This window comes from Euphorbia lathyris, chromosome 7 (assembly GCF_963576675.1).
Source record: "Euphorbia lathyris chromosome 7, ddEupLath1.1, whole genome shotgun sequence".
In the NCBI taxonomy this organism is placed as follows: Eukaryota; Viridiplantae; Streptophyta; class Magnoliopsida; order Malpighiales; family Euphorbiaceae; genus Euphorbia; species Euphorbia lathyris.
Genome location: NC_088916.1, coordinates 44,474,599 through 44,490,741, shown reverse-complemented (window position 1 = coordinate 44,490,741; position 16,143 = coordinate 44,474,599). Strand labels below are relative to the sequence as shown.

The window sequence follows — 16,143 nt, the reverse complement described above, 5'->3', positions numbered from 1 at the left end:
TATGGCCTCAAATTTGGACTTTCATAGGGAATTATTCTCATTCTAGGGATGGTGGGTAAACAATTTTTTTATAAGAGGTTGTTGTTAACCGGATGCTTAAAAATTACCTCTTAAAATGAGAAAGAAGAGTTCAGGTGCAATTGCACCCAAAATACAAGTTATGCTCTCTTCTTTCTTTATTCTTTTTTTTTATTTATTTATTTTGTAAATTAACTTAATTAGATATGTAATTGATTTAATTTTTTAGTTTTTTGTAAATTATTTTTTTGAAGAGTTGTATATAAATATATATATATATGGAATTTATTTTTTTAAGTCCTTTAGTTTCTAAAATTATGTTATAAACTTGGATTTTTTGTAAAATTAATTTGTGGTGAGTCACATTCATTTGCAATCTAATTATTTTACATTATAATCCAAACAATACATATCAATGTCATGTAATCCAAATACATATTCCAAGAATTGTTTACTCAGTACTACGCTATGTTTCATATTGGTCATTACAAATACATTCTCTGTAACAAGGCTCAGCAACCATTGCTATTCTCGAAGGAACCACAAGTATCACCAACATTTTCCTTTTCCATTTCCATCACCATGGCCTCTTCATCTTTCTTCTCTTCCTCCGCTTTCTCAACCTTCAATTTCTGCAGAAAAAATTCAACACATTCATTTGCCACTCATTAACAAACCATGCCATTCCTCAGATTACCAGAATCTCTACAAGGTATTCCCAAATAGCTAGGTTCCAACCATGTAATAGTTAATAACATCATTCACCTTTGCCGCACTAGATGTCGTCATTCGTGCAAACATGTTCGAGTAGAACTTCGCATCTCTCTTGTTGCTTTCTGCTTCATGTTGTTTTAGTGTCTTCTGAAGTGACTTCACCTCCCTGAAAAGAAACTGGTCAGTAAATGACTGAATGTAGAAAACGCGCTATTGTGACTTCATTTTTTAGATGGCGTATTACAGTACCTGTTTTGAGGATCAACCTCGAGAGCTTTCTTGATGTCTAGTTCAGCTGAGACCAAATCTGCAGTTTGAATATATGCTTGCGCTCTCCTATATAAAGCTTTTACATTGTTGAACTCGATATCTAGTACCTATCTCAAAGATGAAATTTTCAATATAACATGATATTTTGTTTCAAAATAAACATGCCAGGGCATACAGAATATGCAAGGTACAATGGTTACTGTTTATCCTTAGCAAACTCACCTTTGAACATAACTTGATTGCTTCCTGAAAATCATTAAGTTTGAGGCTACATGCTGCTCCATTCAGCCAGCAAGAGCCACTTAATGATTTAACTAGCTTTTGCTCATCATCTCCAAAGGATCCCTCTTCTACAACATAGTCTGCAGCCTAATTATTAGGTAACAAACAGTTACTATAAAATTAAAAATCTCCAAACATGATCTTAGGTCTATTCATTCAGTTTGATGCTAATCATTGAGCTACCTTATCATACTTCTTTCTCGCTCTTTGGTACTTTCCACTTTTAAATAGTAGATTGCCTTCCTCTTTCTTTCTATTAGCAGCTTCTATTTTCTCCTGATTATTCATCTCCCATGGCACTTTTTCCTACTTGATGGAAAACAGAGAAGTTTGGCATCGCATCATCACAAATTCGAGCAAAGAAGACAAGAACTGCTCAGGAATTTCCTTGTTCTTTTCGTAGTAAAAAGTGAGCTGGGGGAAGATTTTGAATGTTTCATCATTAGTTCAACATCATTATCACTACTGTTACCTTTATAAAATCCAACATTTCCACTTCATAGATTAACTTTGAAAAGGGGGGTACAGTAGCAAGATCTCGCTTCGCTTCAATGCTTTCAAAACCATATTCAGGATTTATTGTCAATATGGCTCGCTCTCCTTTTCTCATTGTTGATGCTCCACGATCTAAACCAGCAATCACTTGTTCTACACCCATAATTGCAAGTAGTATGGTTTCAAGTTTTCCCCTGACCATAAATCCACAATTTAACGACAATACAAATTAAATCAAATCAGCTGCACTAACCTTCATCTGTAGTAAATTGCAAAGGCTGCTCCCCATCAAGTCCTTTCTTCTCAAATACAGTCCCATTTTGTAGCCTAGCCAGATAGCTAACTGCACGAACGATGGGCATTTGGCATCATTTCATAACACTGGTCAAGAAAAAGAAATTTAAAAAAAAAAAAATTCATCAAAGTGCATCCCAATCACATAATTCTGAAGTCTGAACTCTCCCAAAATTTCTGAAGCACTGGATTTCAAGAGGCACCTTTATATGCAAAATGCTTTTTAGACAGCTAAAAGTGGCTGATTCGGGAATCTAAAAGTGCATACCAATTCTTCATAAGAAGAAAGGAGAAACTAATATATATGCTAATCTTACAATGGGAATACCAATTAACATTCGCTCTCCATACCCCAATTAACAACAAGGTGTACAAAGTACACTTGTCCCGCATTGAGTGGTAAAATTTTGTCCAACAGTTCGGCACTCATGAGTTGAAAATGTAAAGTCACCTCAAATATCAAATGTGCATCTATCAATACATCCTTAATATTCAGATGAAAAAACCAATCTTACCAGTTACAATGGCACCTTCATCTGCAACATGGGTGCCATCCCCTTCTTTCAGTATCTTCTTGAATACCTTAGCATCACCAGTAACATCAACAACAGGCTTGAAGGACACCAATTCCAAATCCAATTTCAGCACCGAATCCGGTGGGACTGAAAGGGTTCCATCACCAGCATCCTTGCCCTCCTTGCCAAAACCATCTGCATTTTTCTCTTAATTCAGGTGAATGAAATTAAATTATATTTGAGATAATAGGATTAAATGCACAATCAAAATTGAACTCTTAAAATGAACTTCCATTGCAGTCATATAGATCATAGTGTCGTAATTAGAAAGAAGCAGTTCTACTAACTTATCAACTTATCTTCCTGCAGCATCAGTATTCCACTTCATTGGGTCCAAAAGGATGGCTACAGGTACATAGACCTTTTCCTGTCAGGGATCTCATTTGGTACTGGAGCTCCTACATTTTCAGCCCCAAATTCTTAAAACAGGTACACCCAATCTAACTGCTGTAATGAGGATAGTATTCGACATGATAGGTCAAGACACAAGTATCCATGTAGGTATGAGTAAGAACAGGATGGAAAAGACAGCGGATCAACCTTTTTTTCCTTCGAAACAAGTAATTAAGGGATAATTTTAGTCATAAGATGAAAAGCCTGGAGCTTCCTCCTAGATAACCTAATCTCAGACATTAAAACAAATCACTAGATGCAAAGTAAATTTTGAATATAACACTCGCACATATCAACAAACATAGATATGCAGCACATAAATGTAAAGGTACATAGATATGCATATATATTGTCCAAGTAACCTAGCTAGGCAGTTCAAGAGGCATACTTATATTTGCAAAATCACTTAATAGAAAGGGGGTATAAGTTTCTCCAGCTTAATAGTTCCGGAAACTTTTATAGCACACCTCTAGATGGTGTTCAAGGAATAAGACCTACTCCTATAATAAAAGTTTTCAGCAATATGATAACAAGGTTCTTGCCATTTTAAGCATGTCAAATCACTTGCTTCTACAAGCATGTGACACAACATTCTGTGAGCATGAGCATCTCTCCAGCATAAAGCCCAGTTATGTTGCATTCTCCCAATATCAACTACGCCCCAATTTATATCTCATAATTAACAAAGAGACTCCATGATGCCACTTAGCTCTTCCATTACCCTAAAATAGGTAGCATAAAATGCACTTCAAACAGTCTAATGATTCCCTTCACCCCCACCATACACAGGTGCACAAAAGAGAAAGAGGATAAAGGAGCGGCGGCCGGCGCGGTAGCAAGAAACCCAAGAGAAGAGTGTTTTCTATAAAGTCCTTTTTTTAGTGCAACACAGGAAAGGACCTTTTTTGCTCATCCTAGGTTCAAAAAACAAACACCCCCCCCCCCCCCCCCCCCCCCCAAAGCAGAAAAGGGGGATACATGTAGCGATCAGGGGAAGCTAGCCACTCTGCTTCCTTATCTGCTATCCTTGGAGTAGCAGAGAGTTACTGACCTTGCACTAAGGTCTGCCGATATATCTTCTTCCATAAGAAGGGTTCCCAGCAACTAAAGTAAAAATCAGCACACGGAAAGAATTAACATCTCCAAAATGATTACATGTAAGATAGACTACCAATCTACAAGTATTTCCAAGTAATAAGAAACAACATACATTGAGGTTGGACAATTAGCTCAACTTTCTCCCCTCCTTTCATAGTTAAGATAGCTTTTGGCAATGCTGGGCATAGATGACCTGAAAAGGGAAACGTTCTTGATTAACAAAATTTAATGAAGAAAAACTATTTGATATAACCACTGTATCAATATTACCATCATTTACATGAAATTCAACTCCTCCTTCTGGTGTATTTGCTATAACAGTACCATCAGCGATGGCCACTTTATACTTCACTGCACTAACCAAAGGTCACGGACATGATTAAATTCATAACTTCAAGGTCAGTCATTATCAAAAAGGAAAAGAGAAGTCCACAAAAATGAGAAGTTAAAAGTACCAAGGACTTCATCTAAATCACCAGGGCTCTCCATCTTATGTCCCTTCTCCATAATTTTCTTGACGATTCCCCCATCTTTACTCACATCCACCACCGTGATCCATGAAATGAGTTCAACCTCAAACAGAACCACAGAATTTGGTGGGACACCATTTCGACCCGCAACTCCGTATCCCAACTCAGGGGGCATGGTGAATACTGCACATTCTCCCTTTTTCATGGTAATTATCGCATTATCCAACCCAGAAACCACTTGACCTAAGGAACCCAAAAATATAGAAATTATCAAAGAAATTAGGAAAAAGAAAACAGAAGATAAAAGGGATAAATAAGAACGCCACCTTCACCAAGTTTAAGAGTTACAGGTTCATCAGTATCTCTTGTAGAATCGAACTTTGTGCCGTCAAACAATGACCCGACATAGTGAACTGCATTCAATCAGCTCTAAATTTCCCTTTAGATCAAAATTTGAAAGAAAAATATCAAAAGGCGAAGAAAAAATGTAAATAGCACTGTACCAGTGACTTCGTCATTGAACTCAGGGGTTTCCCAGCCCACGCCACGCTTGAGGAGCTTCTTTTTGAGACCGGAGTTACTGAGCTCTCTCTCCTCACCGACCTTGAGAGGGGGAGCTGATTCGATCACCTCTCCTGGTTCTTCATCGAGCTCGTCCTCGTCTTCAACATCAGCAAAGCAGGGGCCTTTTTCCGTCACCATCCTGCTATTCGATTCTCCGCCGATCGACAACACTGAAATTTGAACTCTCTAGAAGCGACAATTGCAGCCGTGGCACTTTCCTAGGACAGATCCGTGAACGCCGATTACACGATAGGATGGAGATACACTTTTGTCTTCAGGAGCATTGTTGTAACTTACCGGAAACTGAAGCATGTGTTATAAATGGATTAATACACCTTCCGCCCATGAACTTGTCAAAAAAGACTGATTAGCCCTAAACTTTTTTTTTCATCCACCTCTCTTGTTTTTTTTTTTTTTCTTGGGAAGCTGAGGAAGGCACAAACGCCCGGGAGAACACAAGAAAAAGGAAAACAAATTAAACTAAAAATAAAAACATTAGCTTTGAATCATCCTAGTCCAAGTCTGGTCTTGCTGATCTACAAGTAGAATGGATTGAAGGCCTGCAGGAGGCACATCACACTCGTGATGACCCAGAGCTCTTGAGCCTGCAAAATTTGACATCCAATCAGCTACTTTATTACCTTCTCGGAACACATGTTGATACTGCACCTCCCAATCTCTGTCTTTGAATTTTCTGCACTCCCTTATTAACCAGCCCAACAGGTGGTGATCAACCGAGGAGTGGTTCATGAAGGAAATAACTGTCAATGAATCAAGCTCAACGAACACTCGAAGGATTCCCGCCTTCCACGCCAGACGAAGGCCAAAATATAATCCCCACAATTCTGCGAGAAGCGCCGAGCAAATTCCAAGCTTAACCAGAAAGCCCGAAATCCAATTACCCGAGCTATCCCGAATAAGACTGCCAACTGACGCCAAACCTGGATCTCCTTTACTTGAGCCGTCTGTATTCAGTTTTAACTAGTCCGATTCCGGTGGCAGCCAACCGATATGTCTCTCATCGCGGTGTCTGTGGGCCTGACCTGTTACGTTACTGGTCCTATCTGAAACGCATTCTCGAGCATGGAATTTAACCCAATCGGCTAGCAGCTCATCTGAACCATTTTCATTAAAAACGCTGTTATTCCTTACTTTCCAAATCCACCAAATTCCAATTGCAAAAATTATATTCCACTCAATACCCTCTACACGGTTGCAATTGTTTAAATTCTCATCAATCCAATTCTGACAAGGGAGGGGAAAAAACCAAACATGCGCCTGTGCTACCGTTATCAGCTCCTCCCAGACTTTCTTTGCTGCAGAACAGTCCCGTAATACGTGTAGAACCGACTCTTCTGCACCACACAACTTGCAGCTCGGATCCGTGGTTAGCTGTCGCCTGTGTCGGATTTGATTGCAGAGGATGCATTCGCGGCGAACGAGCCAAATGAACGTCCAGCCCCTAGACAGCCTTCCACGCCCTCGTATCAGTCGTCTCCCTCGGCAAACCACGCATCAGCATATAACAAGATTTCACTGAGTACTTCCTGTTGGGGTTTAGTGTCCTATAGACAATTGTTCTAGGATACACACTTAATGTAAATGAATTGTTCTTTATATCATTTGTTTAATGAGATATATGTTTTATAACTATATAAAGGCAATCCCTTTTAAGCACTAAATAAAGTCTAATAAAAGGAAATCCGTAAATTTATTTAAAGTGATTATAAAGTGTTCATACAAACATGAAGTGAGACAAAACTTTATAGTAAACTGATAAACTTAAAACCACCCCAAGTCAGGTGATATGTTTGGGATTGACATATCACTGTTGAGACTTGTATGTAACAATGTCTTCTATCCGACAGAAAGCTGATCTCACAAGCTTCACATAGATCCGATGAAACGTTGTTCATTAGGATTGAGGATCCGATTTGAGATAACAGGATGGGTAGATTCATCCTTGTCACCTGTTCATCTCATTGGTATTAATAGGTATAACTAATCCTCAGACTCAAAGGAATATTAATTGGTATTCTGGATTACGGAATGTGATGCTTTGACTCTGGTGTAACACGATCCTTAACAGAGATGACTCTGGGGTGTGAACAGTAGACGTTGGGTATCACAGGAAGTAATTGCGGAGTCGTTATATATTGGATTGAGCATTTATCACTCCCGATAAATGGGAGATACATCCATGGATCGCTTGTGGAAGACTCGATTCTAAATCCTTGCAAGGTGATAGCTTAAGAGTAAGAAATACAGATTTCACTTAACCTATCTTTTTGAGTTGACTCGGCCTGTACAAGTAAAACGAACGTCTCGCTATATGTGACTTGACATCACCCATAGTCATAAGATTCAGTTCAAGGATGTAGTTGATAAAGGATCAAATTATACTGTAACTAATACGAAAAGGTTAACGACAGAATCAACCTGTCTTCTTATAGCTCTGGGGGAATGATTACGGACTTGCTAATCACATACTCTGTACATCATTCCGTTATGCAAAGATTAAATATAATTCTTTGAAAATTAATTTAATAACGTTGCATACGGCTAGAAGCAATAAGAACCTAATGGATCACACATAAGACTTGGAACCTGAAAGAGAGATAGATGTTAATTAATTGATAGAAGCCCAATTGAGCCCAATAAGGCCCATGGACATAAGGGGGTCGAAATTCATGTAGTGACATACATGAATAATTAATTTGATTTTGTTAATCCTAATTAGATTAGGAATATGAATTAAATTAATTAAGAGATAATTAAGTTAGGAGTTTTAATTAGATTAATATACTCCTATTATTATCCAATGAGGTTATTATTATTATCATTAATATATTAGATATATAGTGAGATAATAATTAGGAATTCTATTCCGAATGGAATTCCTATTCAGTAACCTAATTCTATCTAACTAGGGATTAGATACAAGAGATTATAAATACCCCTTCCCTTGAGATTTTCGAAATCCAAGCAAGCCATACCCTACTTGTGATTTTCGAAATTCACCTAGTCTAAGTGAGAGAAAATTCGACACCCCTAGTTCGAGGACGAGATTTCTCTACGGCTTCGTTTCATCAATTGATTTTCATCTATTTCTTTTATCCTTGATCTTGTGTTGATTAGTTAGAGGCAATCTACTTTGGTTGCTATTCAACGGTTGATACTAAATTAATCTTCCCGTGTTTTATTTCGTGTTTGGGAACTCGAAGAAGAAAAACAAACAAAAGGGAGAAATTCGTTTTACTACTTCTACATCAGGCCATTTCACGATTTCGCGGATTTCCGGAGATTGAATCGTCGGATCGTCGCGATTTTTGGACAGGAGCTTCTAGACATATTCTTCCACGTTTCCACCGAAGAGATTGTCGTTCGGAGCTCTGGAAGGTCTGTTTCTGATAGGGGCAGATTGGTAGACAGTTTCTATCTCTTTTGAAGTTGTGGGCACTTCGTTTGCAACGGTAGATAGAACTTCTAAAAGGTATTTCTTCTTATTCTTCTTTATATGAAATAACGGTTAACGGATCTTGTGGTTAAATGGAAATAGGTTAAAATTTTATATTTCCGCTGCTATACCTTAGCCTAATTTCCAACACTTCCTAGAATTTTCCTCACGCCAATACCATGCGTCCTCCGCGTCATTGTTAGGGAAAATTACCAACGACGCTAATTCGTACAAGGTATTTACCGAGAGGCGCGGCTCAAGCTCAAGCCAGTTCCAGCCATTTCCTTCGACCCAATAGTCACTAACCGTTCGAATAAGCTCCACGGGCTGAAGCGGGATCATCGCACGAGAGTGAAGAGTAACATTACCGCACTAAACGTCGGTCCAAAACGCAGTTTGCCGGCCTCCTTCAATGAGTTTACATGCTCTTCTTTTTACCGCTTCTACGCCCTCCATAATTCCCCTCCAAGTTAGGAACTGGCAATTCGTTTTCCGGAAGATATCCAAGCCCGACCTTCTGCTGTAATACTTCGCATGGATTGCCTCCACCCAAAGCGATTCATTTTTTGTCAGGAGCTTCCAACTAAGTTTTCCTAGCATAGCAATGTTAAACTCATGGGTCAATCTTATTCCAAGCCCCCCAATTCTTTTGTCTTTGCAAACTTCATCCCACTTGACTAGATGAACTTTTCTATTTGAAACTGACGAACCCCATATGAAGTCTCTGTTGCAAGCATCTAATTTCTTGCAGACGCCTACTGGGAGAAGCGTCGTCTGCATAACATAAGAAGGGAGAGCCGAGGTGACTGATTTGACCAGCGTGATCCTACCTGCAAAAGACAGGGATTTTGCTTTCCAGCCCGCTAGGCGATTATTAACTCTATCAACTACATATTTAAAAGTGTCCTTATTAACTCGTGTGTGGATCATCGGCATGCCCAGGTACTTTCTTAAGTTTTCTATCTTCTCAAAGCCCAGGATATCGCAGATTCCCTTGCTTACAACCTCAGAAACTTTAGGAGAAAAGAAAACCCTTGATTTTCCTAAGTTCACTTTCTCACCCGAACAACTGCAGAACTGATTCATGATGTTGTTGATTTCAATTGCTTGGCTCATATCCGCCTTTGCTAGGAGCACAATGTCATTCGCGAAGAAGACATGGGTAAGGGCAGGTCCTGTTCTCGATAACTTCACTAGCTTTCAAACCTTACATTGGACTGCATCGTTTATCATATGACTGAGACGTTCCAGACATAAAACAAAGAGATATGGGGAGAGTGGGTCCCCCTGACGGAGGCCCCAAGAAGGAGTAAAGCCCGATAACTTTTCGCCATTCCAGAGAACCTGCATATTAGATGCTGCTACACATTGCAAGATAAGGTCTACCCAGAGTTGATTAAGACCGATTTGAGAAAGAGTGTCCCTCAAAAACTGCCAGCTTATACGATCATAAGCTTTTTCTAAGTCTAACTTGAGGATCATATCACCGAGCCTTCCCTTTTTACGATTCATAGAATGCAAAGCCTCTTGAACCAGTATCACGTTATCACCAATGCTTCTGCCCGGGATGAAACTACTTTGGTTTGGGCTAATTAGGTCCCCTATAATCTCTTTCAACCTGTTCACTATACATTTGGAAACAATTTTGTAGAGCATGTTACATAGGCTGATTGGATGGAATTGCGAGATGTATTTAGGACTCTAAGTTTTGGGGATAATCGAGATGAACGTCTCTGAGCATCGACTCGGGATAATTCCATAATTTAAAGCAGATAAAGCAAACTTATAGGTTTGAGGACCCACTACATCCCATAGCCGCTGGAAAAATACAGCTTGAAACCCATCAGGACCTAGAGCTTTAAAAGGATGCATTTCAGACAGAGCCCGTCGAACATCAAAATCATTAAAATTCGCATGAAGCTGTAGCAGAGCCGCTGCGGACATGGGTGGGAAACTCGCCATAGTGAACATTTGAGCCCGAACTAGTTCCTCTTCTGTGTACAGATGCTGAAAATATTCATTTACCATCCCACACACTCTGTGTTTATCCCATTGCCAGACACCATTAGCATCCCTGAGCCCTTCCACTTTGTTTCGCCGTCGACGGATCAACGTTGATAAGTGAAAAAAAGATGTATTGCGGTCTCCTAGATTAAGCCAGCTCACTCTAGACTTCTGAAATCACATGATTTCTTCCTGTTCCAGAATGGAATTCAACTCAGTCACAAGTGTTTGTTTATGGTACCTAAGTTTATGGTACCTAAGTTTAGATTATTTCATGCAATAACATTAACAATCATCAATCATTTAAACTCCTAACATTAAATAGTGCAATTTACTTCAAATATTGACAATCAATAACAATTTTACTTCAAATACTAGCAAATAGGATCGGTTTCAAACATCAGCTTAAAATACAAATACTATTCATTGTTCTACACTGGTTACATATCAATTTGTTCTTAAAAAAAGTTTCACTTTTTTGTTATTTAATAATAGAATTAGAAATTAATATTTTTATTTACCGAAAAAATAAATTAATATTTTTAAATTCAAATAAATATTTGGATTTTTTTGTCCAACTCGTATAAAATACAATACAATTTTTTTATATTTTTTTCACTTGTATTCATATATTTGTGATGTGTTGCTAATAAATGATAAAATAAAGCTCATGTGAATGTAGACGAAAAAATTAATGATTTATAAAACGTTTGGTAAATTATTTTTTAAATTGACCCAACTTATCAATGTTATAGATAAATTTTCTTTTTATTTCCAATATTAGAAGTAAAATTACACTTGACTATCATTGTTCAGACGAGGGATAATCTCGAAATGTCATCTCATACTCATACTAATTTCCGAGACCTTTAGCGTTTATATCTTGGAGGTTGCTGAAAGGAATCCTTCCTTGCTCAACGGAATTGTTCAGATGAGGGATGAATTGCAATTGCAACTACTAGGTATGCCTACATTATGCTGAAACTATGTATCATATTTTTGTATCATGTACAGCGGCGAAGGAGGTGTGGAAGATGGCGGAACTGTCTGTATGAGTAGACAAGATCCTATCTGAAGATTTTCGGAGCTGGCTGGACATTTGTCAAAAGGGGCTACCTGCGGTGGAAATCAAATGAGTGGTGGTCATTGTCTAGTGGTTGTGGTATCGGCGGAATAAATTTCTTCACTAGCACAAGTGGACTGAATCAAGGATATTACTTAACAAGGTTGATGCCTTTATTCAAGAATGCGGAACTGGTATAATTGCTAGTTCTACAAACCGATAAATGACCCGCTTTCTAATTCACTAACTCATGGATCTACAAGAGTATAGAAGCCTCCTCCGAGTGGCGTTATGAAAATCAATTGTGATGTCAAAATTGGAATGAATGGCCATGCGTGTAAGGCGGGGTTGGTCATTAGAAATACGGCAGGTGAAATTATGGCGTCAGCTGGAGTTTCGATTGATGGTTTCACTTCAGTGGAGGAGACGGAGCTTCAAGTAATTCTTGAAGGATTACTACTTGAAGGGATTGTTGCTTTAATGATATCATTGTTAAATTTGACGCCCAAATTGTCGTGCAAACTCTAAAAAAGATGACTTCCTGAAGTGCTATCTCTTTTTCCTGTACGAAGATGTTCATAAATGGAGCTCTATTTTTCATAGTTGTACTTTCTCTTTTGTTCATAGAGAAGGCAATAGAGTAGCTCATTCCCTTGTTAAATGAACTGATTGTGTTTATGGAGGACTGTCCTACCCCAATTAGACACCTTGTATGTAATGATGTCAGACTTGCTTTTCATTAATCTAAGATCACTATTAAAAAAAAATTACTTCAACTTAAGATGACGGGACATAATGGTACATTGACCTAATAATAGAGTTTATACAGATATTACATAAATATTTAACCATTTTCCAACATAAAATATAGGTTGACTAAATAAATAAATAAAAGACACATCTAAGTCATTCTATTCCTCTCATTCACTCTCTTTGGTTTTCTTTATAATCTCTTTCTAACTTCAACTGATTCACTCATTTCCTTCTAATTTTCGTGAGTGAATTTTAGGTTTTGGATCCATAAATAACATGCTTATGATATAATAAATATTAATAACTTTATATTTATTTCATTTTTTCATTGCAAGTTTTCATAAGAATAGAATAGATTGAGATTCAAAAGATTTTAATCCCAATAGATCAAGATTCAAAAGATTTTAATCTCAAAGACAGGAAGAAAAAATATTAAGTCTTGAGGGCGAACATTCTTCCTGAAAGATAGGAAGAAAACCATTATGCCTTAACGACAAACCTACTTCCTCAAAAAAGGGAAGAAGAAACTTAGAGAAATAAAAGACTGGCCACCTACATATATCCTAAAATCTCTTCATCCGAAAAGGTTTGCAAATACTAAAATAAAAATTGATAAAAAAATCCATTGTATGTTACACAAAGAGAAATATACGCCTATTACAACAGAAACTGCTTCACTTTAAAACCACATCTGCATCCATTTGAGAAGAAGCAGTTCGATCATCTAGGGAGTTTGCCACACCCGCGTCCTGTTGGGAAGTCACCATGACCTGTTCATCCCTAAGGGGACCTACATCCATCTCAACATCCAAAGTCCTTTTCCTCAGCAACCAGCGAATCCTTAGCAACCTTCGTTGAAGGCAAGGAAACCCCAAATATTTCACCTTGGATGGTCGCCAAAGCATCCGCCAAAGTGTCATAATAGCGTGTGTCGCAACCAGATTGTTCGGGCGCGGGCGCCGAGCGTTAAAATTTATTAATAGTTTTTCCATTTTGAACTATTTTTTAGAGTCGCCACCAAACAAAATTAAGGTGTGATTGGACACCGAAATTGGGTAGATTTTAATGGATAAGGGGGTCTGCGAAATTGAGATTTTAGATTCGTTTGTCGGTTACGTGTAAGGAAGAAAACTTTGAGTAATCACCCAACCAGCCCAAAATTGGTACTAAAAATTGTGGTTTTTATATTAAACTTATTTTGATTTATTTGATTCATTTATCTTTATATATATATATATATATATATATATATATATATATATATAGATTATAAGAAAGGCGTATATTTTTTTTGCAAGATTAATATTGTAGATGTTTAATCCGTATTTTTATAACGGGAAATTATGAATTACAACTTTTAAACTTTTATTAATCTCGGTAATGTTTAATCTCATTATACCAGTCCTATAGCGACAAACAGATAAATTGGGTCGTTGCAGGTTCCTTGAATGCACAGTTGGGGAGTCTTTAAGTGATGCAGAAAGAATATAGTACATCCTCCCCTCTCATTTAAAGGCCTTCCAAAAGAGAAAAGTCAGTTTGTCCCTATAGCATAGGAACTCTTCAACAATTCTCTGAACTATGTTTCTTAAGGACAATATAGATGGTGAAGAAATTTCACCTGGAGAAAGTGATTTTTGTCTGCAAGGTAGTCTTAATGCTTTCCTTATCCTTCTTTCTCTCTTTTTTCGTTTGTCCCTCTTGCTCACTGATTAGGGTCCTCCTATTTAAAGGCTTTTCTTGTGGATATAATTCATCCAGGCGGAAGAAGGGCTTGTTACTACTTTTTACTTGCTCTACTGTAATTAAAGAGGGTATGTCACCCCTTGTTTTTTTTACTCTCCATGTGTACTGTGTTGTTTGTATATATTTGGCTTAATTAAAATCCTTTCTTTGTATAATTGAAAGGCTTTTTTATATTTCTTGTGTCTTGGATGGAAGACCTTAATTGTAATGCACTATATATATTCATGTATTTATTGGTTTAGTTATATAAAATAAGGAAATTGCATCCCCAATCTTGAAGGTTATATTCGGTTTATGATAAATGAGTTTATATCAATTAACTTAATTAATTTGAAATAATAATATTGGTAACTGTTAACTGTCGTGAATCGAGTACTTTTGTCGATCGAGCTATTAGTTTTAAATTGATTAATTCAACATTTACAATTTTTCCGCTATTGCTCATTTCTTTTCTAAGTTTAAATGAATTTGAACTCATTTCATATCCGCTTCATTTTTCCTGTTTTGTTTTTATTCTTTCTCCTAATAACCAAGAGTTATATTTGAGAAATTTGATAAATCGAACATAGAAAGGGGCGGATATATGGGAATTCCAAGGTGCCACCTTGATTAATAAAAGGACACAAAAAACGTGAATGAGTAGAAGGGCCGACAAAATAAGTGATAAACAAGAGAGTGACGATTATTATTCGAGTGAAAGACAAACAAAAGGAAAGAAAGATCATTTTTTTAACAAAAGGGTATTAATGTGTGACGACCACCTAAACTAAATCGATGTGGATGATTTAGTAACAAAATTTCAAATTAGCTTGCTAGCTTTTTATATTTTTTAAATGTAATTGAACTTTGTGAGACGTTTGTATATATTTAAAACATATCGATATATAAAAAACGAAAAAAGAACAAAAAGTTAGTCAATATCCCCGATTTGTGTAAAATTTAAACACAATCGATAATATTTAGCATAAAAAAAAGAAAGAAAGAAAAATTACACAAAATGTGAGGAGGAAACGGTTAAAATTCAAGACCTAAAAAAATTGATAAAATATCATAAGCGAAATAAAGTAAAAATAAGTAAAACATTTTAGGAAGAAATTCTCGAAGCATTCAATAGGTATTTTCGATCTGAAATGTTTGAGAAAAGGGTAAATTACCTCAGACAAAATGGGTATTTACATCGTGCTTCCTCCAAAGTAAGAACTTCAACTTCAGGATGGGTTAGATCTTACCCCGGATGATCCCTCCTGAAAGTCGGACAAATTCTTTCAACATAATAGTAGGAGCGAAGATCACATGCATACTCAAGGTCCTTCTTATCCTTCTTCTACTCCTCCGCAGTAGCCGCCAACATCCTTTTGGCTTCATCTAGCTCATCCTTAACCTTCTCATGATATGCCTTCTCTCTTGCTAAGTTACCTCTAGCTCATTATTTTTCACCACCTAGGCCTGAATAACAATATGAGCGGCGTTGTTGCTTGCTCCTTCCCTAGCTAGATCCATCTCCAACTCCTGATTATGGGCCTCGTGGGCCATGACTTCATTCAAAGCAGTTTTCTCAGCTTGGAGATGGTTGAAGAGCCAAAAGATCTGGTAACCCACCGCCAAAGACTTCCACATAGTGTAATTGATGTGGCTTGTATGGTGGTACTTGGTTCGGCTCTCAAATATGAATGGGATTTTGAGGATTTCCTCCTCAATATCCTCTACTACTTTGCTAGAATCCAGGGTGAGGGAATGGCCATATTTGGCATACTTCGCCAAGTTAGGGCTTGTCTGGCTAAATCAAAACAAATTATTAAGAAAATAACACAACAAACTACGAAGAAGCAAAAACAAAAGGATGCTTACGAGCTTATACGCCACCGGTTCTAACATAAAATATTGTGAATAGGTAGGACCCGAATCACCAGCCATATCAGCCAATGGCATTGATCCCGAACCGTCGGT

General features: G+C 37.4%; 1 protein-coding gene across 7 annotated transcripts; it reads right to left on the bottom strand.

Annotated features, from left to right (window-relative positions):
• Nucleotides 1-383: 383 nt before the first annotated feature.
• Nucleotides 384-5,494, bottom strand: LOC136235844 (70 kDa peptidyl-prolyl isomerase-like). Of its 7 annotated transcripts, none has more exons than XM_066025906.1 (13): nt 5,113-5,494; nt 4,936-5,022; nt 4,595-4,852; nt 4,410-4,490; nt 4,252-4,332; nt 2,589-2,783; nt 2,033-2,122; nt 1,757-1,932; nt 1,468-1,590; nt 1,225-1,371; nt 982-1,109; nt 784-898; nt 384-650 (listed from the first exon to the last, which is right to left on the bottom strand). In XM_066025906.1, exons 1-13 carry the CDS (start codon nt 5,309-5,311, stop codon nt 531-533), a joined length of 1,800 nt encoding a protein of 599 aa, XP_065881978.1. In that variant the 5' UTR covers nt 5,312-5,494; the 3' UTR covers nt 384-530. The 7 variants fall into 7 exon arrangements, with proteins under 7 accessions (XP_065881978.1, XP_065881979.1, XP_065881980.1 ...); XM_066025907.1 differs by having other exon boundaries at nt 4,936-5,038; nt 5,113-5,234; XM_066025908.1 differs by lacking the exons at nt 4,936-5,022; nt 5,113-5,494 and having other exon boundaries at nt 4,410-4,495; nt 4,595-4,639.
• Nucleotides 5,495-16,143: the final 10,649 nt, after the last annotated feature.

What these genes read in the sequence shown, in the direction of transcription:
- LOC136235844 (XM_066025906.1), bottom strand. Translation starts at nt 5,311, where the DNA reads ATGGTGACGGAAAAAGGCCCCTGCTTTGCTGATGTTGAAGACGAGGAC. An exon ending in AACTCTTAAACTTGGTGAAG is followed by an intron (nt 4,853 to 4,935) that starts GTGGCGTTCTTA and finishes TGGGTTCCTTAG; the next exon opens with GTCAAGTGGTTTCTGGGTTG. An exon ending in GAGGTTGATCCTCAAAACAG is followed by an intron (nt 899 to 981) that starts GTACTGTAATAC and finishes GTTTCTTTTCAG; the next exon opens with GGAGGTGAAGTCACTTCAGA.